The sequence below is a fragment of the Garra rufa genome, chromosome 8, assembly GCF_049309525.1.
Source record: "Garra rufa chromosome 8, GarRuf1.0, whole genome shotgun sequence".
In the NCBI taxonomy this organism is placed as follows: domain Eukaryota; kingdom Metazoa; phylum Chordata; class Actinopteri; order Cypriniformes; family Cyprinidae; genus Garra; species Garra rufa.
Genome location: NC_133368.1, coordinates 23,852,901 through 23,879,227, shown reverse-complemented (window position 1 = coordinate 23,879,227; position 26,327 = coordinate 23,852,901). Strand labels below are relative to the sequence as shown.

General features: G+C 42.0%; 1 protein-coding gene and 1 long non-coding RNA gene across 2 annotated transcripts in view; one reads left to right on the top strand and one right to left on the bottom strand.

The window, feature by feature from the left end:
* The first annotated feature begins 16,370 nt into the window (after nt 1–16,370).
* On the top strand, nt 16,371–19,090 carry LOC141340903 (uncharacterized). Its single transcript, XR_012356600.1, has 3 exons — nt 16,371–16,542; nt 17,191–17,285; nt 18,413–19,090. It is a non-coding gene; the product is annotated as an uncharacterized lncRNA (long non-coding RNA).
* Nucleotides 19,091–19,208: 118 nt separating this feature from the next.
* LOC141340129 (contactin-associated protein-like 5) overlaps nt 19,209–26,327 on the bottom strand; it is a 46,841-nt gene continuing 39,722 nt past the window's right edge. The window contains exons 8-11 of the mRNA XM_073845058.1: nt 25,428–25,568; nt 23,051–23,324; nt 20,691–20,834; nt 19,209–19,399 (exon numbers count right to left, since the gene is read on the bottom strand). Of these exons, the coding sequence (XP_073701159.1) occupies nt 19,209–19,399; nt 20,691–20,834; nt 23,051–23,324; nt 25,428–25,568 (750 nt within the window). The remainder of the gene's footprint in view (nt 19,400–20,690; nt 20,835–23,050; nt 23,325–25,427; nt 25,569–26,327) is intronic.

Sequence of the window (26,327 nt, the reverse complement as noted above, 5' to 3'; positions counted from 1 at the left end):
CCTGAACCTGTGTTAATAAATATTTGTCTGTCTTATTCACTCTGCATTTGGGTCCCTTCTTGCTAACCCTGACATTACGAACCCGCCAAAACAAGGACCCAGCAGAATGAGTATAAAAATAATTCCTCCTGCAACTGCTCAAGGGAGGCTGGCACTTCAGCAGTGTGTGGCCTCGCTTCGCCAGCAGGGCCGAGAGGTGCGGTGTTTTGCCCAATTCTTCTGGACTATGGCCAGGGGCTTGGAGTACGACGATGCGGCTCTTAAGGATGCCTTCAATCTTTGCTTGGATGACCCCTTGCCACAGTGGGAGATTGAGCAACTGAGGATTTTAGACTTCTGGAATTTCTCCAACTATGTGCATCATCGCAAAGACTGGCAAATCCTTTCACCACCAGAATCCTCCACCACTGACCATCCCACCGTCCCTTCCTCATTGAATCAAGATCTGCTCCCTCTTTTGTCTCCCACACAAAAGCGCCGGCTGAGAAGGAAGAGAGCTGTCCGGAATGCTGTAGCCATCACTGAGTCAACCACAGTCACTGCAGAGGTAACCAAACTAAATCCGGTCTTCCCTGAGCTGGTTGAGAATGCTACAGTCATCCCACAGGCAATTGAGTTTGAAGCTGTCCTCGCTGAGATGTCCGAGTATGCACTAGCCCTCAAGTCCGCTCCAATGTTGACTCCAAAGCTCATCCCAGAGCTACCTTGTAAACGGAGGAGGAGGAAGGTCAGTGATTTACTTTCTGAGGCAATTCCTGTAGCCCTGGAGGGTGTTTCAACTGCCCCTGAGGGTGTTCCAGAGTCAGTTACTGAGCCTATTCCTGCAGCCCCTAAGGGCTTTTCAGCTGCCCCCAAGGGCATTCCAGAGCCAGCTACTGAGTCTATCCCTGCAGCCCCAGAGGGCGTTTCAACTGCCCCTGAGGGTGTTCCAGAGTCAGTTATTGAGCCTATTTCTGCAGCCCCAGAGGGCATTTCAACTGCCCCTGGGGGCGTTCCAGAGTCAGTTACTGAGGCAATTCCTGCAGCCCCTAAGGGCTTTTCAGCTGCCCCTGAGGGCGTTCCAGATTTGGCTACTGAGCCTATTCCTGAAGCCAAGGAAGGCATTTCAGCTGCCCCCAAGGGTCTTCCAGAGTCAGCTACTGAATCTATTCTGTCAGCCCTGGAGGGTGTTTTAGCTGCCCCCGAGGGCGTTCCAGAGTCAGCTACTGAGCCTATTACTTCAGCCCAGGAGGGAGTTTCAGCTGTCCTCGAGGGCGTTCCAGTGCCAGTCCTGAAGCAGTCAGAATTCATCCCAGAGCCAGACTGCAGCAACCAACCAGTTCTCTTACCCATGCTGAGTCAAGTCCCAGATCATCTTCTGACTCCAAGGACGCATAGGTCAAGAAGAATGCGAGCAGTCCAAGATGCTGAATCCGTCTCTGAGTCAGTCCAGTCTTCTCTAGTCATCCCAGACCTAGACTGCAGCAACCAACCAGTTCTCTTACCCATGCTAAGTCAAGTCCCAGATCATCTTCTGACTCCAAGGAAGCATAGGTCAAGGAGAGCGGCCCAAGATGCTGCATCCGTCTCTGAGCAAGTTGAGCCCGGTCCACTCATTCTGGAACCAGTCGAACCTGATCCTGTTCTTCCAGAGCCAGTCAAGACCGGGCCTTTCATTCCAGAGATGGTCAAGTCAGCGGCAATCACTTTTAAGGTGGTCCAACATCCAGTGGTCCCAGATGTATGTAACCTGGTGGAACCACACCCTAAGCTACCCACTTCACCAGCTGTCTCATCCCTGGTGAAGGAGTCTGTGACTATCCAGGTAACTTTTCCTGAACCTCCAGTTAATCCTGTAATGCCCAAGACGGCCAGTCATGTCATGTCCTCAGAGCCTGCTCCAGAGAGGCCAGTCGGAGAGCCTGCCTTAACTTCAGTGTTATCTCCAGCCCTTGAGTTCTCTCCAGAATCAACTCCAGAATCCGCTCCGTTCCAGGAGCCTGCAGAGTCATCTCCGGTCCAGCAGTCTCCAGAGACCATTAGTACAGCCCAGGAGGGCACATCAGAGTTAAGCCCCATGCCTGTCCTAGCAGCCCAGGAGGGCACGCCAGAGTCTAGCCCCATGTCTGTCCCTTCAGCCCAGGAGGGCACGCCAGAATCAAGCCTAGCGTTTATCCCTGCAGCCCAGGAGGGCACATCAGAGTCAAGCCCCATGCCTGTCCTAGCAGCCCAGGAGGGCACATCAGAATCAAACCCTGAGCCTTTTCCTGCAGCCCAGGAGGGCAAGTCAGAGTCTAGCCCCATGTCTGCAGCCCAGGAGGGCACGCCAGAGTCTAGCCCCATGTCTGTCCCTTCAGCCCAGGAGGGCACGCCAGAATCAAGCCTAGCGTTTATCCCTGCAGCCCAGGAGGGCACGCCAGAATCAAGCCTAGTGTTTATCCCTGCAGCTCAGGAGGGCAAGTCAGAGTCTAGCCCCATGTCTGCAGCCCAGGAGGGCACGCCAGAATCAAGCCTAGCGTTTATCCCTGCAGCCCAGGAGGGCACGCCAGAATCAAGCCTCGTGTTTATCCCTGCAGCCCAGGAGGGCACATCAGAGTCAAGCCCCATGCCTGTCCTAGCAGCCCAGGAGGGCACATCAGAATCAAACCCTGAGCCTTTTCCTGCAGCCCAGGAGGGCAAGTCAGAGTCTAGCCCCATGTCTGCAGCCCAGGAGGGCACGCCAGAGTCTAGCCCCATGTCTGTCCCTTCAGCCCAAGAGGGCACGCCAGAATCAAGCCTAGTGTTCATCCCTGCAGCCCAGGAGGGCACGTCAGAGTCAAGCCCAGTGTCTGCCCCTGAAGCCCTGAAAAGTGCTTCCAATTCAGTACCTAAGACTATTCTGACATCCCCTGAGCATGCTTCCCAAGGATTCACCCTCCCTGCCAGTGCAGTCATGGCTCCTGAGTTTGTCCCCAAGTCCATCAGTCAAGAGTTGGCCCCAGAGAACACTAGGGCTTTTTTCAAGACTCCACCAGTAAAACAAACCTATGTCTCTAGTAGGACTACCAACAAGGCCCCCATCCCACCCTCCCTATTACCTAGCCCTTATGAGTTCCCAAAGCCAGCACCTCCCTGGTCTGTCCCAAATTATTTCCCGGGATCCCTTTCTTCCCTCCCAGTCCTACCTCCTATGTTTTCTGGCCGCCCTGTAACTCTGAGTTTTAGTCCCAGCCCACCCCCCCAGTTGGTACCCCCTTTGTTTCCTGTTGTGTCACCACCTCCTTGGACTGGTTTGGACGCCAGGTGGCGTCCTTTGGGAGGGGGGTACTGTCAGGGCTCTGCCCTGGCAGCTTTGTCTGTGCTGTCTTTGTTTAATGTTTCTTTGTTTATCTTGTGTCTTAACACATGGCTTTGTCTTTGTTTGTGTCTACCATGTGTTCCTGTGGTCCCACCTCCTTGTTTCCCTTGGTCACACCCTCTTGTTTAGCCCTTGTCTTGTCCTCGTTTCTTCTTATTGTGCTCACCTGGCCCTCATTACCTTTCTCCCTTTATATTGTGCTGTTTCTCCTTCAGTGTTTGCGGGTTCGTCTTGTGTCATAGAGACAGTGCTCATTTGCTGCTCTACATTCCAGTCCTGCCTTGTAGTTTGGTGTATCCTTGCTGCAGTTTTGCTGCTTTTGCTCTTTATTTATACCCTTTAGCTTTCTTGCTAATATTTACTTAAAATATTATTTTTAGTAGTTCTTCTGTCTTGTTTCTAGTTTTGTTTTATTTGGATTTAATACTTTTACTTTTTATAGTTTAAATTCAGATATTATTTTTACCTTTTTGTTTTTTTTGTATTTTATTTTTTCCTTTTTTACATATTACATGTTTCTCCCTGTGTTGTGCTGATTAGTGTCGTGTGGTCTTGAATGTTGTATGTTTGTGCTGTGTGTTCCCTCCAGTCCTGACCTCCCAGCCTGAGACTCCCTGCCTGTTGGTTCTCCTGGGCAGCTTGCCAACCAAGCCTGGTGCTGAGATTCTAACTCTGATTCTGGCCTGCTTTGCATCCCGTCACTCTGACTGCTAGCTCTGGCATTTTCTGCTCTGGCGTTCCCCTCAGTCTTCTGCCTGGTTTGGCCATATGTATGGTACTGTTCTCCAGATTGTCCATCTCTGGAGGCACTATTCTCTTTTAGCTGAATTGGAGCTCAAGATTGTTCACCCCTGTGCACCCCTGAACCTGTGTTAATAAATATTTGTCTGTCTTATTCACTCTGCATTTGGGTCCCTTCTTGCTAACCCTGACAGTTATTATAAAGTGTTACCCTTTTTTAATTTTGTTTTTTATTTTAACTTTTTACGCATCTAATAATCCTGATAAAAATATGTTTTGGTCCCCCCCCCCCCCCCCATAAAAAATTAAGCACAACTGTTTTCAGCATTGATAACAATAAGAATAAGAATAAGAACAATAACAATAAGTAGCAAATCAGCATATTAGAATGATTTCTGAAGGATCATGTGACACTGAAAAGTTGAGTAATGGGTGCTGAAAATGTAGCTTTTCCATCACAGTAATAAACTACATTTAAAATATATTTAAATAGAAAACCGTTGCTTTAAATTGTAATCATATTTCACAATAGTACTGTTTTTATTGCATTTTTAATCAAATAAATGCAGACTTGGTAAACATAAGAGACTTAAAACATTAAAAAACAAAAATGTATTACTATTACTAGATTACTATTTATATTGTGTAAAAGAAAAGTTATATAATAAAAAACTCATTAAACTCATTAAATTGACAGCATATCTCAGATTAAAAATTGCTGTCAGTAGAATAAAATGATTCACATGATTTCAGTTCAAAAACCCTGAAATAAACTACGTTACTAAGATACATTGAGGTATTAGGTAGGGGAGGGAGAAAACGTCTATATAAATATATACAACTTTGATACTATTTATAATTGAAACTAAATTGTAATTTATATCATTGCTACTTCTAGTTAGTCCTTCAACACTGATTTTTAAGTGATAGCCAAACAAGTAATGATAAGCTCATGCAGCTCATTTGCAGATACCTCACCTGAAACTGTTTCCCATGTGTCACCACCTTAGGACAAAATAAGGACTACATCATTAAAACAAAGGAATGGATGCCTTCCACTGAGGCTTCATTAAGTTTGAAAATGTAAGTGCTAGACAAAAAAAAAAAAAAAAAAAAAAAAAAAAAATTTGTCTCCATGGAGAAGCTCTCTTTGACAATATCCAAAACCCAAAAGAGGGCAACGCGTTGCAGGGGTCAGCTATTTTGGCACTTGATTATCAGAGACGCAGTCTGAGGCGGCGTACAGAGGGGACAGAGGCGGAGGAAAGGTTCAGTCTAGCAGCCGGGAGCATTCGCCCTCTGGCAGGCTCACAAAAACTGTCACATAGCTCACAGCGGAGGCTCTCTGACTATGACAGCTGCTCATGAATGATTTAGACTTGCCACTGATGGAGGGGTCTTGTCATGTTCATACAAATTCACTATTAATAAAATCCTGCTGTACAGACAAGCCAGTGGGACATGTCCCTCCCACCAAATAAAAACACATTGAGAGACTGAATAAAAGCCATGGTGATCCGGTTAAAGTGGAGCAGTTTTGGTGCTTCTAAATAGTGCAAAAGTGAGAATATTGTCACCAGGTCAGAACTGAATAATGTCTGAATTAAGGAACAGTTTCAGGCTTGTGTGGAAAATTGTGGAGATTGCAGTTCAGTAAATTCTTTCTTTGTCTTTTCATGTCTTTCTTTCTTAAGTCGAAAAGAAATTAAGTTTTTTGAGGAAAACATTTCAGGATTTTTCTCCCTATATTGGACTTTAAAGGTTCTCAACAGGTTGAAGGTCCAAAATGCAGTTTCAATGCAGCTTCAAAGGGCTCTACACAATTATAATAAAATGTATAGGTTACAACGAGGCTAAAGGCACACCCTAAGAGAAAAAATGTACTTTTCACTGCATGTGCCCAAAGTGTATGATTGCAGAAAAATATATAAATATTCGTATTGAACATTTATGGAGCAACAGATTTTGTGTAAAAAAAAAAAAAAAAAAATCATACAAGTTGTTTATTTTGTTTAAATCTTATAAATGCATGTGGTGTATGGGGTAAAAGGCACATAGTATTGATACAAATACTTTAGCTAAAATAATGTTTTTTATTTTATTTTTATTTCTAAGTTAATACTTGTTCAAAACAATCACTTTAGCAAAGTTTGTACTATTTTCTGCTTATTTAGATAAATAAAAATATATATAGTTAATATAGATTGACAGTAGTAGCAACAAATGGTATTTTATTACATTATATGATTAATAGCATGTGATGATGGTTTCATTCTAAACATGGTGATAATCTCTAAGATGGGCACCCAACATCATATATGATATTTACCATCTGAATCTAACAATGTCATGTCAACAAATAGAAAAATCAGCCTATTAATTATCATGTTAACTATTTTGCCTTTTAGCCCCAACAGCAGGGGTGCTTTTTACCACAAATACCATACTATTACATATTCTTTCGTTATTTAAAAACTGTTTCTTTAATTATCTTAAACAAAACTGAAAATCATTAAGACATTTGTCTCAAGATATATTAAAGGTGCCATAGAATGCATTGATACAATATTTAAAATTGTTCTCTGATATCTACATAGAAGGTATATGGCATAGGAAAGGGCAAAAAATCTCCAGAAATGGTTTTACAGGTCCATTTACAACCCTAGGATTTGTTCCTAGAATGAAATGTTCTGTTATTACCTTATTTGGAAGGTATATGAATAATAATGATGAGCTCTGCTCTGATTGGCTGTTTCGAGTGGCTCATTTCAGTAGCTTGCACATGGAAGAAAATATATATTTAATCACGGAGCTCGAGCCGCTATTAAAGGTCCCATATTGTCAAAATCGAAATTTCCTGGCTTTTTTCATGATAACTGAGGTCTAGGGGCTATGTAACTACCATATGAGTTTCAAAACAGTCAATCCACAGTAAACTGCACACAGCCTGCTTAAAGTAGCTGTTTCTTTTCACGAGACGCTGTGACTTCCGTAAAGATGTGACGTCCGGTCTACTCAGTCACCGCCTTCAGTCACCACCCCGAACACCAACCACTGTCCCACCCTCCTTTTGTCAAACCCAGACAACAACGCATCCATTCCATTGTTGAGCAACAACAACACAAAAACAAGTCGAGAAAACGCTGTTCAGTCCATGGATGTCAGGAAACTACATCATTGCACAGGCTTCATATAACGTGAATATAAGAGACCAGTGGCACGTCAACTTCAGCCTCTTTCGATTCCGGTAAATACACGGATAATGTGTCCCATTATTTGTTCCGGAGTTGTTTAATTTGGTTCATTCACAGTTGTTTTCCGGAATCTGTGCGTGCTTTACACACAACCCATAAAGACATGTGACGTTTGGATGTGAGATGTAATGCGACGCGTACGTTTCACTAAACTGAAACTAACCTGAACAAACTGTGCATCAGCACTGATAGTGCGGAGCTGGCTCTGCCCGATCGCCGCTTCATTCCACTTTGCACATATTTTTTCGTTGTGAAGAGTCGCATGATAACGTGCATCATCACTACAACACTGCCTTTATGGTTCTGGCTTTTGTTCACACAGCGCTCGTTCCCTTAATTTTCCAGAATCAGCGCGCATTGTGAAAGGGGCTTTACTGAAGCAACAGTTATGTAGCTTACTGCATTCGGTGTTTGAAAAAGAAAAAACATTAATGATCGTTCTGAAATATCCTGTTGAGTATCAGCAGGCTAGGTTCTCTCTATGGCTCTGGGTTCAGCTACAACGATACATGACCGTAGTTACCTGTGATTGGCCTGGCTGTGCGTCACTCAGAAAACAACAGGCCAATCAGAAGAGAGGCTCATGAATATTAATTAGATGGGCCAAAATCGACCTGTTTTTGACAGAGCTCCTAAAAAAGGAGCTGTAAAAATATATTGAGATGGATTTTGGCACTTATACCACAAATATATATTCTTAAGGACATCAACAACTAAAATAAACCTCCAGAAATGTGTACAATATGGGACCTTTAATACTTTCATTTTTTTGATCGCACGTGCTCTGTGTAACGTTATACTACAGCGGCAGTACTTACCACATAAGTTTAGATGCATTTTAGTGGTGCTCAGGATCTGCAAATCATTCGCCATCGTCCACGCAGTCATCTCTCTGTTTATGTGGTAAGTGAAATCTTATGTACTGCAATGTACTGCTAGCAATAAGCTAACCATGTCCCTTCAGTGGCTGGCTTTATTTTATTAAAATGCCTTATTTGTTTTCCTTGCCTTTCTGAGTACAGACACCAACCATCCCTGCACTTAACATCCTCTGCACAACCTGGAACATAACATTTGCTCCCGTGATCTGCCATTTTCGCTATTGTCCTCGCTTTGTTGTTGTTTGTTTTTCCACTCTTTTTTTTTTTTGGTTATGCAACTTTTGGGGGCGTAACTATTAATAATGAGACTCACGGTATGTCACATTCATGTACAGAACTGTTATTATTCAACTATGCCAAGGTAAATACAGTTTTCCATTCTATGGCACCTTTAATGAATTTTAGCGATTCTCATTTGCTACTTAAATCTACAGCATTTTTTAAAACATCAAATAATAGATCAAGTAAGCACAGAATCCACTTTGCGCTGCTGCCTGCGATCGCGTCATGTATCTTGAAAAGTGGATGTTTTGAAAAGTGCTAAAGCACAATTTTCTGCCAGAAAAGTGGTTTAGAGGAAAATAACATCAAAGGCCACGTTGTACCCTATAGTTCCCTTCCGGAGGGAACTCTACGCTGCGTCCTGGTTCAGGACACTATGGGAACTGCCTTCGGCATGACCGGTTCTGAAACAAGGTATAGAACAACGACAGTGAACTTGACACTGGCCGGCGCCAGCCTATGACATCATCAACAGGCGCCTGCTAGTATAAAAGCAGGTGCCTGAGAGCACAACACCATCTTTTTGTCTTCAGAGTCCTCTGTTCTAAACGAGTGAGTACAGCGATGCCTAGAGAAAACTGTTTAGGAAGTGTGCGGATCCGTGTCAGAGAAATCTGACACTTGATGACGCACACGACCTTTGTTTGGTGTGTTTAGGTGTAAGAGCACACGCGCTCGGCTCTAGAAGAGCGGAGCGCGTTCATTGTGAGAGTTTCACTTTGAAGAAACTCCGTTCTCGTCTGGCCCTTTTCTCGAGGGAATCGGGCCATCCATCTGCCCCACGCTGCTCCGGTCCCGCCGCAGCTGAGGCTGCTCGGCGGCTGAGATTGCGGGGCTCACAGGTGGAGCTGGCTGACGAGTTTGAGAGAGCGTTTAATCGCTCGCGCACGTCAGCCGGAGACGAGAATGCGCTGCTAGCGGATGATGTGTTGTCTCTCACATCCTCTGGTTCTGCAGCGAGTGCTCTTTTGGCTTCAAGCCAGGGCGAGCAGGAGGTTGAAATGGAACAAATATGAGCTCGTTTGAGCCCATGCAGCCTCCCTGCCCCGCATATGAAGAGTTGATGTCTGTTATGGACCGCGCGGCTGCCCGCTTGGATCTGCAGTGGAAGCCCGCGAGGGAAGAGGCCGCTCTCGGCAGACTAGACGAGCGGTCTCTTCCGGGCCATGACAAAGCCAACTCCTGTGAGCCTCCCATTCCTTCCTGATCTGCTTAAGAGATCGAGAGGGAATGGGACAGGCCATATTCAGCCCGCATTCACAGGCATCGGCATGTGAATCATGCTGATGTCGAGGGAATGCATGGGCGCGGATATGTGACGATGCCTCTCACTGAGCAGACGTTTGCGAACTATCTCTCAGAGCGAGGGACATCGACCCTGAAGGCTCCAAAGGCACATATGCGGCAGTGGCCGGTGCTCCTCTGCACACGATGGCAGTGTTGCAGAGGCGCACCAGGCTGATCTGCTGAAAGACCTGGACCGAGCCCCGGGGGTTTGCATCCCTTGCCGGTCCACGCCTCCACCTAAACACCGGGGGGGAAACCAGGCCCGTCCTGGTCCAAGGGCCAGAGACGAGGCCAGGTCGCCAGTGTGGGGCTACCTGCCCCTCCCTTTTCCCCTCGACTCTGGGGCTGGGCCAACGATGAGACTGAGGCTCCATCTGTTGGCCCGGTATGTGAACAGTAAAGACACTTTAATAAAATATTCAAGCGTGTATGTGTATGTTTTCCTTTGTCTACCAGCTCCGCTTGGGTGATTAGTATTGCAGTTTCAAGCTCCTCTTGAGTTCTACTGCCACCAAGTGCCGAGTGTAGCCAGGTCTCCCCTCGTTTTATAAAAGAAAACAGTGTGTAGAGACCTCCACTCGTAGAAACCCCCTCGTGGGTTAAGCGTTGTCAGGTTTTGAAACCTCCGCTAGAATGAGCTTGGTATAGACATGATCCAACATACATATACATACGAGAATAACCCTCTTGAGCATTGTCAAGCTGCTTCAGGCGGAGTATCGCTCTGCCGAAGCCTCCGCTCACTCAAACCCTGCTAAGAGTAATACTCTTTTTGCATGAGTGTGGTCAGGTACCTTCCCTGTGTATTTTCATATACACATATGTGAGACCTCCACTCCTAGGAGTTTGTGTGCTAGGGTGAATAGAGCGTCGCCAAGGCTCCCTCTCTGAGAGAGAGGTGTTTTACTGAAGCCTCCGCTCTCTTTAAAACGCCCCGCTTTGAAGTAGGATTGAGTGTAGCAGGCCTAGGAGGCCTCCTCTCTGTGAAGTCCTCTGTAAAGAGAGACATACAAAAATAATACTTCTTAGCGCTGAATGTGGCAGGTCATTTTTAGACCTCCATTCATGGAGAGCTTTTTACTGGGTCGAGTGTTGCTAGGCTTCCTCTATGTGAGGTGTTTCTGTTAAGCCTCCACTTCCCAGAAATACAGGCCGGGAGAACACAAGGTTAAGGCAGCTTGTGAACTCTTTCCGTGGACCTGTCACTACAAGCGTTGAGTGTAAAAGGAAGTAGGCCTCCCTTCCATGAGAGGGCGTGTATTCCAAGGCCTCCACTCGATAGAGCTTCCTCAGTTGAGCGGCGTCAGGCTTGTTATGTTCGAGAGCTTGTAAACCATTAAAGCCTCCCTCACTGAAAGCTCCGCTTCCGGGTTCTGCTATCACCCGGGTTAATACAGGTGTCTAAGTGATAGCACAGTGTAATAGGTCTCCCTCTGTCACAGCCAACAGTACTGAGACCTTCACTCTCACAGTTATAGCAGCTGGCAGGCCCATGAGTGCCTCGCTGACTATTTTTTGGGGGAGTGCAGTCTTCCACTCACCAAAAGCTAGTGTTGTAGGCTTCTCTCCTTGGAGATGTAGTCTCGGAGCCTCCACTACACAGAGCTAGATGATAAATGAGACTTTTCATTATTGGCTCTGACTGTGAGTATCTGCCTTTCTTGAGCGTCGAGTGTAGTCAGGCCTCCCCTCGCCTAGAGCGTTTTACCTGAGGCCTCCACTCTGAAGAGTTTCCTAGGGAGAGCGTCGTAGGCCTCCTCTCGCTTAGAGAGTCTTTCTGCTGAAGCCTCCCCTCTCCAGAAGCTCCGCTTTCAGGCTCCGCTATCGCCTAGAGACTGCAAATCTGGTGATCCTCGCTATGCTCAGGACACCTACTCAGAACCACATTTGTGGTGTTTGCTCAAGCGAAGTCTTTGGGCATTCTCTAAAATCCACGTGAGTGGTAAGTGCACTATTCAGGCACTTCACTAAAATCCATACTCATGGTAAGGTCCCTCCCGTAAAGGCAGGTTCCTTTCTCCCATGGACCACGCAGGGTTCCTCCGTGTCCACTCTCTGAGCTGGTTTTTCTCAAAAACCTTTTAGTTTTCCAGCTCCAATCCAGATAGCGCTGCTAGCAGGATTGAGTGTCGGGCCTCCTCAGGCCTCACTCTCCAGAAGAGCTCCAAAATGAAGGTATTTCTGTCGCACAGGCTAGTCAGCCTCGCGGATGACCTTCAAGGCTAGAGTGTAGCTAGGTTTTGAGACCTCCACTCTCAGAGTTCTTCCTTGCTAAGCACGGAGGTGTGTTAGGCTCCCTCTTTAGAAAGCCTCCACTCTCCAGACTCCACTCAGGCAGTACTGTCGTTTAGGCTGTTCAGCTTCGATGAACGCCTGCAGTGTTGAAGTGTAGTAGGTCTTGGGACCTCCACTCTTAGAGTCCTTCTGCTGCTCGCAGAACATTGCCAGCCTCACTCAGAGTCCTTCGTTGCCTCCAGAGATTCACTAGAAATAGGCGGTCCGACTGCACAGGCTATTCAGCCTCGCGGACCACCTCTGGTGTTGGGTGTAGATAGGTCACGGACCTCCATCCTTAGAGTCGTCCTCTGCTGGGTGCAGAGTGGTACCAGGCTTCTTTCTTACCAAAGCCGCCACTTTGCAAAAAAAACTCCACTCAGGTAGTTCCGCTGCACAGGCTATTCAGCCTCACTGACTACCCTCAGTGTTGAAAGTGGAGTGGGTCACGAGACCCCCACTTTTAGAGTTTTCCTTTGCAAGACGCAGAGTGTTTTTCTGGCTTCCTTTGAAGCAGTCACTCCTCTGAACTCCCTGCAGGTAGTTCTGCTGCACAGGCTATTCAGCCTCACTTACTACCCCTAGGTTTTGAGTGTAGAGGCGCCACGGCACCTCCATTCTTAGAGTTGCACCCTGGAAGGCACAGAGTGTTGCCAGGCTTCCTTTCGGCGAAGCCTCCACTCCTCGGGAAATCTCCACTTAGACAGACCTGCTGCACAGGCTATTCAGCCTCACAGGCCATCGTCAGTGTCAAGTGTAGTTAGGTCATGAGACCTCCACTCTGTAGATTCCCTCTGAGCAGAAGCTCCACTCGGGTAGTTCGGGTTGCATAGGCTATGCAGCCTCACTGAATACCCCCAGTGTCGAGTATAGGCTTTTTTCTCTGGGCGTGAGTGTAGCCAGGTCTCCCCTCACTGAAGGGCTAGTGAGACCTCCACTCCTAAGAGCTGGTGGACTGAACGTTGTCAGGTTTCCTCTCTTTTAGAGAGTCTTCTGTGAAGCCTCCGTTCTCCAGAGGCTCCGCCTCCAGTACTTCTAGGCGTGAGTGTAGCCAGGTCTCCCCTCACGGCAGGGTTATTTGAGACCTCCACTCCTAAGAGCTAGTGGATGGAATGTTGTCAGGTTTCCTCTCTTTTTAGAGAGTCTTTTATGAAGCCTCCGTTCTCCAGAAGCTCCGCTTTCAGTACTTTCAAGCGTGAGTGTAGCCAGGTCTCCCCTCACTGGAGGGTTATTTTGAGACCTCCACTCCTAAAGAGCTAGTGGATTGAATGTGGTCAGGTTCCCTCTCTTTTTTAGAGAGTCTTCTGTGAAGCCTCCATTCTCCAGAAGCTCCGCTTCCCGTACTTCTGGGCGTGAGTGTAGCCAGGTCTCCCCTCACTGAAGGGTTGTTTGAGACCTCCACTCCTAAGAGCTAGTGGATGGAATGTTGTCAGATTTCCTCTCTTTTCAGAGAGTCTTTTATGAAGCCTCCATTCTCCAGAGGCTCCGCTTCCAGTACTTTTAAGCGTGAGTGTAGCCAGGTCTCCCCTCACTGCAGGGCTATTTGAGACCTCCACTCCTAAGAGCTAGTGGATGGAATGTTGTCAGGTTTCCTCTCTTTTCAGAGAGTCTTTTATGAAGCCTCCATTCTCCAGAAGCTCCGCTTCCAGTACTTCTAGGCGTGAGTGTAGCCAGGTCTCCCCTCACGGCAGGGTTATTTGAGACCTCCACTCCTAAAGAGCTAGAGGATTGAATGTGGTCAGGTTCCCTCTCCTTTTTGGAGAGTCTTCTGTGAAGCCTCCATTCTCCAGAAGCTCCGCTTCCCGTACTTCTGGGCGTGAGTGTAGCCAGGTATCCCCTCACTGAAGGGCTGTTTGAGACCTCCACTCCTAAGAGCTAGTGGATGGAATGTTGTCAGGTTTCCTCTCTTTTTAGAGAGTCTTTTATGAAGCCTCCGTTCTCCAGAAGCTCCGCGTTCAGTACTTTCAAGCGTGAGTGTAGCCAGGTCTCCCCTCACTGGAGGGTTATTTTGAGACCTCCACTCCTAGGAGCTAGTGGATTGAATGTTGTCAGGCTTCCTCTCTTTTAGAGAGTCTTTTATGAAGCCTCCATTCTCCAGAAGCTCCGCTTCCCCTTCTATACCTGTAGCACTGAATGTTGTCAGGTCCCTAGAGCAGGCGTTCGCCCTGCCGAGACCTCCATTCCCTAAACTCCGCCCCTTATGGTCAGGGCGTTTATGAGCTCCTTCACTTAGAGAGCTAAGTGTAGTAGGCTTCCTCTAGGCCTCCACTCTGGAGAGTTGTGTGCACAGGTAGCCGGGCTAGCCGTGGCAGGTCACTGGGCCCCAGCGACTCTCGCTGATGCAGGGGTGATTTCCTTCTTGACTCCTCATTCAGTCAGTTTGATCACCTATCCCTCGGCATGGCGGCGTTGGTATAAGTGTTCCCATAGTGTCCTGAACCAGGACGCAGCGTAGAGTTCCCTCCGGAAGGGAACGTCTCAGGTTACGTAGGTAACCCTAGTTCCCTGAGGACAGGGAACGAGACGCTGCGTCTCGGGGCCATGCCTCGGGCCCTGCACAGACCTCCGTCCGACAAAAAGATGGTGTTGTGCTCTCAGGCACCTGCTTTTATACTAGCAGGCGCCTGTTGATGATGTCATAGGCTGGCGCCGGCCAGTGTCAAGTTCACTGTCGTTGTTCTATACCTTGTTTCAGAACCGGTCATGCCGAAGGCAGTTCCCATAGTGTCCTGAACCAGGACGCAGCGTCTCGTTCCCTGTCCTCAGGGAACTAGGGTTACCTACGTAACCTGAGACGTTTTTAACCACAAATGCTTGTCTTGCATTAGTGCTGCAATTTCAACCCGCTGGCTGCCATTGAAGTCCGCTATATGCAGAAAAATCCTGGAATGTTTTCCTCAAAAACCTTCATTTCTTTTTGACAGAAGACAGAAAGACATGAACATCTTGGATGAGTAAATTATCAGCAAATTTTTATTCTGGAAGTGAACAAATCCTTTAATTGATGCAGGTTTGCTTTTTACTGTTAGGAATACTGAATCTGTTTTTGTGCAAGTGAGATGAGTAAATTCATGTTGACATTTAGTCTGGAACTACAGTAAGCATCTTGTTTACGGCACACACAATGCCTCTGCACTTACTCCCAATTTCTCTCAACATGGGGACAGAAGAGCTGCCAGTCAATAACTGGGAAAAACAAAGTAACTGGCATTTCTTATCCGAAAAAGTAACTCAGATATTTACTTAAAAAAACTCAGATATTTTCTAGCTACTTAAAAAAAGTAATCTGATTACGTATAAAGACTGCATCACTTATAACACTAATAACTGAAGATACCTTCTATTTTTGGCATGTATCTTGTTTACTCAACAAAAAGTTAATAAGGAGACAAGAGCAGAAATCTCTCCCTTTAAGCAAGACCCCTGCAGACCTGGGGGACAGTAAGGGTCATGCAGTTCTGGGTCGATAAGGACTCTGATTCTAGTGTGCGGTAATGAGAAGAAGTGCAAAACACAGCACTGAGCTTGTTAGTTGGCCGCAAACCTAAATGAAAGTACAAATGAACTTCCTCCAGTTCTAATTAGGGCTCTGCCGATAGTTCAGCTCAACCAGCACGACCTGGGGCCTTACCCATACCGAAATGTAATATATGACATATATGTCCCTATATCAGAAGTGCTACTCTCATATATGTTAAATATAGGGCAATATATTATTATCACATATACATCTTTTGGATATATGTAGATATATGTTTATAACATATATGAATTTCCCATAGTACAATTTGTATATAAACATATATTGAAGGTATATATATGGTCAACTTTTATATGGTATTGCATGTCATGACCATATATGTTTACAATATATATTAAAATTGTATATTGTATTATATGATAAGACCATATATGTTAACAATATATATCAAAAGTACCTATGTATGTATTGAATTTATGCAAGTTTATTAACCATTTATGCCTAAAAGATACTGCTTATTGTAAATCACATAACAAAATATTTTTTTGCTTAACTTTATTGTTTCAATTCAGTTTTCTGGGGAAAAAGTACAGATGAATATATAACCTGTTCAAAAAATGCCAATGTACTAGTTACTTGTAGTAAAACGAATGTATTATGGAGTTATTGAGGGGAAAACACTTCATGTAACTGTTTGTCCACATGTGCTGTCATCATCAATGAACTAAAACGCATTTCATTAAAAAAAAACGCATTTCATGAGCGATTGAGTGCGTATGTCACAATTCCGCTACTGCGCATGCGCCAAAATTCAAACTCACCCGCGCTAACGGCAGAGTCTGAGCAATGGCTGGGCAATGATACAAGTCATCTGCGGTAAGATGTTTTTCTTAGCAAGTGGAAGGATAACAAATGGGCCAATACATTCACATAATAAACGACAATGATTTTATAGACGGGCACGAAGACAGACCGACAGCACTGAGTGGAAAGGATGAAACGCCTTTGAATGTGGCAGCGGTGCAGGTAATTTATGCTAATTTACTCAACGCTTTATTCCTACGATAATATTTCATAGAAACTAAGTGTTATATGATTGTTTTGGTCTGCAAGAGCCTCTGTCTCTATATAGATCAGATAAGTTTTTTTAAATATTCCCTGTCATTGTTTTATGTGATGTTATGATTACAGCTGCATTGATGTGTTTAGCAATTTGCTTGCATTAAAGTTAATTTTAGCTACTGGGTAGGTTAATGAACAATCTGTATGGAGATACTGTGAGCTCATTGCTTTCACTGGATAAGCAATGCCACATTTGGAAATTATTTAAAGCTGTCTGACAAAAATAACAGAGGAAAATTATGTTTATCTCTGAGATGTAGTCTAGACTAGAACTATAAAACTGCAAAAAATGGAATTATTTAAATAAAAGCACCTTGAATTCATATAGTAAATTACAGTACTTGGTTATATTGCACCAAGTGCATTGACATGTCAGTGACATGCCTAGAGTGGGTGCATAAGAACATGCATGTTGTGTACATTGCATAAAGGTAACAGTACACTAAAGGATGTGATTTATGGGGTTTTAAAAATATGGTTAATCTATCGTAGTAAATTTTGTTCATATCTTTGCTGATAATTGTGCTATTCTCGTTTGTGTCCCATGAAAAGGTAATGAGTCCCGAAATTCTCAGAAAACAGAAATGGAGGCCGAACCTGCAGATGTGGATGGCAGTGATGTGAATGATGGAGCGTACACAGAAAAGGTTAAATTTGTAGACAAATCAAATCAACAAAATATGTGTCTCCGTGTACTATTTTATAAAATTCTAGTACATTTAATCTATTAAATAACTGTAGAGGTTTTGGATATGGTAAGATTAAACTTATTTTAGTGAATGAAGTACCACATTTTAGCTATCATGTTGTTAGGGTGGGTACACAAAATATTATTTTATCCTTGCTTCTAGAAAATCCTCAATCTATCTGCTTTCTAACAGCTTCATATGGCCGTAAACATTTATCATAAACGTGGCTTTAAGCACTATAGATTATTAAAGTTTCACTTTCACTGTGACAAAGGCAGTAAATGTGGTGCGGGAAACCATTAATTGATTATTCTACAATTAATTGCATTATAAATTACACTACAATGCAAAACACAGTAAATTGATAAACTGTTTGGCGTGATGACATTTAATGCCTCCGACAGGCCCTGTAGTGCCATTTAGCAGCATGTTAGCAAACATCTTTTTTAAGAAACATAAGAGTTTAAAAATTAAAATACGAATCAAAAGTGGGGTTTAACTGGTGTTTTTTTATGTCATAGAATAAAATGTGAAAGGATTATGAGTTTGTGTGAACGGCGGACCTTATTTTAGGGGATTTAATCAAAATTGTCATTCAAAAATCCATGTAATAGTTCCACCCCTGTTTTCTCCAGGCCAAAATGATGCACATATTAGGTATTATGAATGTCAACACTTTATTTAATTGATGCTAAATAGCAAATTAAATTGTAACCTTAGCTGTGAACTCTGTCATTGAGCATTTGGGTTACTATATTTTAGTTCTTCATGTATATAGAGACATATTATTTGAATGGCCATGCAGGCTGTGCTCTGTTGTTCTGCCATGTCCTTGTGGTATCTGGGAATATTTTACAAATACAACTTACAAACATATATACATAATTAGTATTCTGCAGTTTTAAAAGAATCTTTAACTTTACCAACTGTTTAATATTCAGTATATTTGTCATCTTATAGTAGTTTATCACTTTGGTACAATGTTGGATTGCAAGTCTTAAGTATATGTTTCAGAAAATTTATTGTAATTATCTTATCAAAATCTAACTTTTATCTTTTTTTTTTTTTTTTTTTTTTTTATATAGATGCTGGAATCCAGACATTTCTTCACCTGGGGCCTTCTGGGGATGGCAATAAACCAAAAACTAACCAAGCTGTGGGAATACAAACCTGTAGACCTTTAGCTGGACCACTACAATTGATGTTTTGTTTCTTATGCCTGTTCAGTGTTTTGATCAGTTATATGTAATTGTTTCTTTTTTTCTGTTTGATTGTGCATGTCAGCAACCGTTTTTTTTTCCTAGTTAAATAATTTCTGTTTAAATAAAGATGTTTCTTTGTGTAGCTTACTGTGCCATTTAAAATTTAAGGCTCAAGGTGTGAAATGTGCAATGCACTGCAACTTTGTAGAGTGTAGTCTCACATGTGTCCTGTATTTAAAGATCAAAAATCACATATTAAAATATTAAATATGCATGAAATATATGGTTTCATATATGTCTAATTTGTATATAACATAATAAAAAAATTCATATATCTCACATATATAAATAATTATATACATTCCATATATGGCAATACATGTATTATACATACATAAACATATATTTTTGTATGGGGTAGACTTATATGTCAATATATGAAATTGTTCCATTTTCTAATAGGAATCATATATGGATATGGCATATACAAGACATGTATTTAATACATGGGTATTTCATATAAGCACATATATTACATTTCGGTATGGGTAATGACAAAGAACAGCTCTGACATGTTCAAGTTTCCAAGGTGTCATGAATAAAATAAAATCCAGTGCATATTTCTGTGGTTGACAAATGTAAAGCAGCAACAGAAATATGGATCAGGCATATGTTCAACTCAGTGAAGGAAATCGCACCTGTCACGAATGCCACATAAGTCAAACTGTAGCTGATTGTAGCTTCCTAGATGGCCTTGCTGGACTGACAGGAGATCAACAGGTTGGTTGTTGACAAGGATAAGCCGGACACAGCCTTGAAAGGCCATTGTGGGATTCAAGCAGCTGGAGTCGTTCTGGGATGCAGGACATCCTGAAAGAATTGATGAAAATACACTTGACTGCAGGTAACGATGTTACAAAAACAATACACTTAAAAAAAGTTATGTCTACCCAATTTTATTTTGAAGGCCTTCACACATCATTATATTCTATGGCTACACTGACATTGAACTGTCAATCAACCTAAACTAAATACTATATATTTTTAAAAATACCATTATCGGCATTGCAACTATAGATTTTTATATATTTTATTTAATGTCAACCAAACATTATTCAGACACCAGATATAATTTTTTATATTTTTTACTAGTGTGTACAGGACGCTATAGTTCATTTATGTGAGTGAGGATTGCAAAATAAAGTAATCTGTGACATATTATAGCCAAAAAGTCTTACAGTGGACTACAAGTAAAATTGATGAAAAAAATGGCACAAAAATGATTTACTTTGACCTCAGCATGTTTTGGTTAAGTGTTTTTTTTTTCTTTAATTGCTAATGTGACCTTTTTGCACCACAGACTAAACAAAATATATCATTGCTTGGTAACTGGTCAACAACATATTGATATTTCTTTAAATATTGTCATAGTAAGAGTTGTCTGAATTTTTGGTTGACTGTAATCCATTAAATACCTTTCAGTCAAAATAATCAAGATGACTTTATTCTTACACAGTTTAAAATTCTTGTAATATTTTATTACCATTTTCTAAACTATAGCGAATAAACTGTGATAATGTGAGAAATGTTCAACGTGTGTGAACACATTTTGGTTTGACTGTACATTACATACATTTAAAAAAAATCATATTTATGTAGCAGAGATCATTATGAGCTCTTACCAGTATTATTGTTAACTAAAACTATTATAGATTTAATTTTTTTTTTAAATAAAATTAATTAAATAAAAATAAATAATTGAAAATACTGCCTTGGCAACTAACTGAAATAAAATAAGTTAAAAAAAATTAAGAAAAAAAAGACAAAAACATAACAAAATTACAAATAAATTAACCAATATTTAAATGAAAACAAAGTATAAAAATTCAAAAAGCCAATTTAAAATATTAATAAATTCTATAATGGTATATACGTACTAAAATGACACTGGCTTTTACACACAGATTTATATTATTTATTTTATTTTTTATTAACTCTTATATTAACTGCAATCTTTCATATTTTTGTCATAAATAGTGGCAACTGAACAACAGAGTTGCATACTTTTCAATAGTTTCGAATCCAAATGGCTAAACTGACTCCAAATGGAAAGCAAAATTATTTTTTAGCTCTTTCTGGAAATATTTGTTCACTATTTTACCTCCAAAATAGTGTTTGTCTTTTGGTTCCAGGTAGCTCTTCAGCTGGATGGTGGATGCAGGCTCACTGTCCAGGGTCATGATGATCTGCAGACCTCTAGCGCTGACACTCACTGAATGCCACAAACCATCATTCACCCTCTGACCTGTCAATCAAAAACATCACCTACTGTTTTAATAAACACATTGACCATATGAACATTTAACACCTTTTAGTGCAATATACAGCACTATATGGTCATATATAAACCATATCGTGACTGGAAAGTCATCCAAGACAACAGTCAGAATGTGATCCATCAACTGTCACCGTCACAGAACTAAGCCATGATGAAACAGAAAACACAATATCAAAATACAAAGTGCCAAAAAACAAATCTTGTGGCAAAAAACTGCCCCTTCCACCCCTGTCCCCAGAGGAAAAAATCTCTTTGAGGTTTGATTTAATTAATTCTGGCCATTACATGTGAAGGGCGCCCAAGCTGTGTGCGGCCGCTGTGTGTCTACAGTCTCCCCTGTGCCAGCCATCTGTTTGTCGTTTGAGCTCAAGCGCTTCACTTCTTCTATTCCGGTAATTACAACACTCTCTATTTCAGCCAACACTTCTATGACGCGAGTTAGACCAAAAAAATGGTTTCAGGTAAGATAAAACAGCCGCTCTAACACAGACTGGCCCTACACAACAGATGGAGAGCGCCCTCCTTCCCCCTGCTGCGTGTCGATTGTTGTCGAACATCAGGTTTCCTCACTAGACTGAAACACACAACTGTCTGTGTCAGACACTAATCTTGTTTAAACCAGCATGTATGTCTCCCTTTCATCTTTTGTCCAAAAATGCCGAACAAAAAGTAAAAATGACGTTATTGCCTTTGTGGGGGACAAGATAAGCTGTAAGTACTGACTTTTATACAAATGCTTTGGTTTTGCTCACACATCTCATTGGTGAGAAAAGGAGCGGAGAAAAAGCACAGTAATATGAAGCCATTGCCAGGCTGGCTGAATTGAAAAAGAGAGACATTTATACCCTTGATCGCTATGCGCACGTAATTGCTGAAACTGAGCAGCATTTCCAATTAGACTCCTTCAAAGCAGTAATTTCAGTGGCTAGAGTGTGTCATGCCTGGATAAAAGTGACAGCTCTACCATTTGATCACAGCCGCATTTCCGTGTCACTTGCTGAAGCTTTATACCTATTACAATTTGCCTGGTGCATGTTATTGTTGAGCTATAGAATGAATGTTAAAAAGACTATGCAATATCAATTACATGATTTAGCAACACAAGTGACTGGGTTTTTTCAACGACTACTACTGTTTTTACTCAGTTTGCACATGCTAGCATTTAAAGAACAAAGTCTAGTTGTGAAAGCCTTTCTGGTCTTAACTGGTTTAAAAGATTTGTTCACTTCCCATTTTCTGATAATTTAGATACCCCAATGTCATCCAAGATGTTCACGTCTTTCTTTCTTCAGTCGAAAAGAAATAAAGGTTTTAGAGGAGCTCTACATGATCCCAGCCGAGGAGGTCTTATCTAGCAAAACGATCATTCATTTTCTAATCATTTGCGGTTAGTTCTTCATCTGTGTACTTGGGTTCAGAAAGGTAGGGTAGGGCGAAAAACTCCATTTAGTTTTCTCCTCCAACTTCAAAATCGTCCGACGTTGTTTTACCTTTTTTGTAAAGGGCTTTTGACTTTCTTTGCACTTTTGCTTTATAAACACTGGGTCGGCAAGACCTTTCCAACGTAAAAGTAATAAGTGAAGTCAAGCTAGTGCAAATTTGTAGTTACAAATTATATACATTTTTATTTTTTTTTAAAGACCCTTATTTCTCAGCTGGGATCATGTAGAACCCTTTGAAGCTGCAGTTTGGACCTTCAACTTGTTGATCCCCATTGAAGTCCACTATGTGGAGAAAAATCCTGGAATGTTGAAATGAAGAAAGAAAGACATAAACAACTTGGATGACATTAGGCGGAGTAAATTATCAGAAAATCTCCACTCTGGAAGTAAACATATCCTTTAAACTGGTCTCCCAATCTGGCCAAGCTGGGGCTTTTACCTTGTTTAGAATCCAAAACCCCTCTAAAACCTCACATGTTCACATGCCATACTAACGAGAAACCAGAGGTTGAGTGAAATACTTCAATCACACAACTTTACAAATGTTCAGTGGAACAATGGGAACTGAATCACTGAACTATGTTGCTTATGATGGGACCATAGTTGGTTAACAATGGTTTTGAGAAAAGCGTCCCAGTCTTGGACAACAAGCACCCCAATGCAACTACCTGAATTGTATTTTGAAGAGAACTGGCATTTAAAGTCAAGCTACAGAAAAGCAAAAATAATGGTCTCCCTCACCAGCTGACACTTCTGACATCTTCAGCGCTGATGTCTGGTGTGTGAGATGGAGGCGCCCACTGCTGATCTGCAAAATCAGGTAACGGGGCTCCTGACCAGAGATCAGTGGACTGGACAGAAGCAGGCCATCAGGGTTCCAGGTGCGAAACTGCAGGCGCACCGAAAGGCCCTCCAGGATCGGTGCAGGTGCTGGCAGTGACAGAAAGCTGCTGCTGGAACTCTGAAATGTGGCGGCCACCAGCTGTGGTTCTGAGCAGGAAAAGGTCACGTTGCCCTATGAGAGAAGGGAGAATGCCAAATCATTGGTTTACATGTAAGCAGGGAATGACCAAATGGCAGTGCAGCCAGGGTACAAATGACCCAATTGCATATCTACTGTAGCTGATCACACACTAGGTAATCAGTGAATTTATGCCAATTTCAGATGTTACTGGCCAAAACCATGCAGTTAAAGAGAAAGTTCAACCAAAACTGAAAATTCTGTCATTAATTATTAACCCTCATGTTGTTGCAAAACCGTAAGACCTTTGTTCATCTTCAGAACACAAATTAAGATATTTTTGATTAAATCCAAAAGCTTTCTAACCCTGCACAGACAACAACACAACTGACATGTTCGAGGCTCAGAAAGATAGTAAAAACATCTATAAAATAGTCCATGTGAAATCAGTGATTCAACCGTAATTTTATGAAGCTGCTAGAACTATTTGTGCGCAAAGAAATGAAAATAACAACTTTGTTCAACAATTTCTTCTCTTCTGTGGTGTGCGACATCACAAGAGTATCACAACAATGTGCTGTGCCTTGTTTACAAGCAGAAGAATCCACACGCTGTACATAAAACAGTCATAAACATGTCTGAAGATTTGAACTGAGAGAATGACTTACAATTTTTTGCCCATCCTTACTTAACTGAATCAGAATATACAGACGATGAAGTAAAAGAGATGGATGCTGACTCCTGCATCAGCAGACCCACACGTATGCATCGTGGTACACTCATGAACGTGCAGCGAAGACTGACAGAAGAGAAGAAATTGTTGAATAAAGTCATTATTTTTATATAAAGTATTTTCGTAGCTTCATAACATTATGGTTGAACCACTGATGTCACATGGACTATTTTAATAATGTCCTTACTACCTTTTTGGGCCTTAAACATGTCAGTGCAGGGTCAGAAAGCTATCGGATTTCATCAGAAATATCTTACTTTCTGAAGATTAACAAAGGTCTTAGGGGTTTGGAACGACAAAAGTGTGAGTAATTAATGTCAAAATTTTGATTTTTGGGTGAACTATTTCTTTAAAATATAGTAAATATGTTAGTGTACACATTAATTGGTAGTGTATTTACATTTTTTTCACAAATGACAATCATAAATATCACTGAATGTCATTATATATAATTCCCTATTTTATGTTTCACTCTTTATTTTACTCCAGTTTCACTATTCATATAGTCATACGCAGCTAAGCAAGTTTTGTCAAAATATGTGAATTTTTGTAATTATGCACAAAAATATATTATAAAGAATTTTAACACAGATATTAGCACATGCTCGTCATAGAAAAAACATGCATTCAAGTCGTTGACCTGCAGTTGAAAAACTTACTAAAAATAAGTGCCATGTCATTGCTGAAATGTGAAAAATGAGATGCAACCGAGAACGCTGGTAGCACAAGAGATTATGTCAAAGGAAAAAAAGAGGAAACAAGCTGAAGGGTTACAAGAGAATTGGAGAGGCTGAAAGCCAGACAGGCTAAACCCACAAAGGCAGCAGGCGGTCTGGATAAATGTCACCAGCGCAGCTCCACGGAGAGCAACAGAAGCACAGAGAGCACATCCGCAGGACAGAAGCTCACGTAGGCGTGAAAAGGTTACTGCAGTGTGAGGTGAACACCTCATTGATCCCTGTGCCACAGGGCTGTACAGACACCAGACTGCTGAACTGAGGCCTCAGCAGACCTTCTCCAACTTGACAGCCTTAAGCTGTGTATTGTGAACATGTGTTCATATTTTACAGAGCTAGCCAGAACACCAGTCATCAGAAGTGATTGAGTCGTGGTTGTCTTGTCAGTTTGATTTAGGGAAATAGACGGGAATGTGATGTGATCATTTCTAACAAGCAGCTTTTTAGCAGGAAGACAGAACTCAAATGTGACAGAAAAACATGATTTGTGAAATCACTGAGAAAAGAAGCTGAAAAAAGCTAATGTGTGAAACTCAGAACAGTTTGTGCTTCCTGCTGATACTGAAGTAGCAGATGTAATATGTTAGAACAGGTTATAATACATACAGAACAACTGAAGCATTACATTTGAGTGAGAGGATCACTAGTTCAGAAGCCATGTCTCATAATAAACCAAATGCTCACCACACTGTATATCTGAGGTTTTCTCCGTTTCGCTAGGTCGATGACGTTCACCCCATTGTAGTAGAGGTTCTCCATGCAGCCATGAAAGTTACGCCGAATGAAGGTTCCTGGTTTTCCTGGCAGTGGGATCCCACCAAAGCTTAGCTGTTTTAGAGAATGAATAAAACACAAAAACATATATAATCCTGAATAAAACATCAAATATGCTTGCTTTCTATTTCTATCTATGCAGTATTACAATATATTCTAAATTGTATGGATGGGTTAATGCCACTACATATATGTACAGCTGAGGTAAAAAATTTACACCCCCCTTTCATAATCATTAAAAATGTTAATTATTTTACCAAAATAAGAGGAATCATAAAAATGCATTGTTTATTTAGTACTGACCTGAATAAGATATTTCACATGAAGTATGTTTACCAAATAATAGTTGAATTTATAAAAATGACCCGGTTCAAAGGTTTACATCCCCTTGATTCTTAATACATTTTTTGTTTAGTGATAATTGACCCTTGTTTGAACAGTTAAACTGCCTGCTGTTCTTCAGAAAAATATCTCAGGTCCCACAAATTCTTCTGGCATTTTTGTGTATTTGAAGCCTTCCATATGACTGTATAATTTTAAATCCATCTTTTCACACTGAGGACAACTGAGGGACTCATATGCAACTATTACAGAAGGTTCAAACGCTCACTGATGCTCCTGAAAGAAACACAAAGCATTAAGAGCTGGGGAAAAAACTTTTTGAATTTGAAGATCAGGCTAAATGTAACTTATTTTGTCAGCTGGGAAACATGTAACATCTTCTGTAGCTCCTGAAGGGCAGTACCAAATGAAAAAATATTATATTTAGGCAAAATACGAAGAAAAAAAAAACAGAAAAAAAAAAACATATCT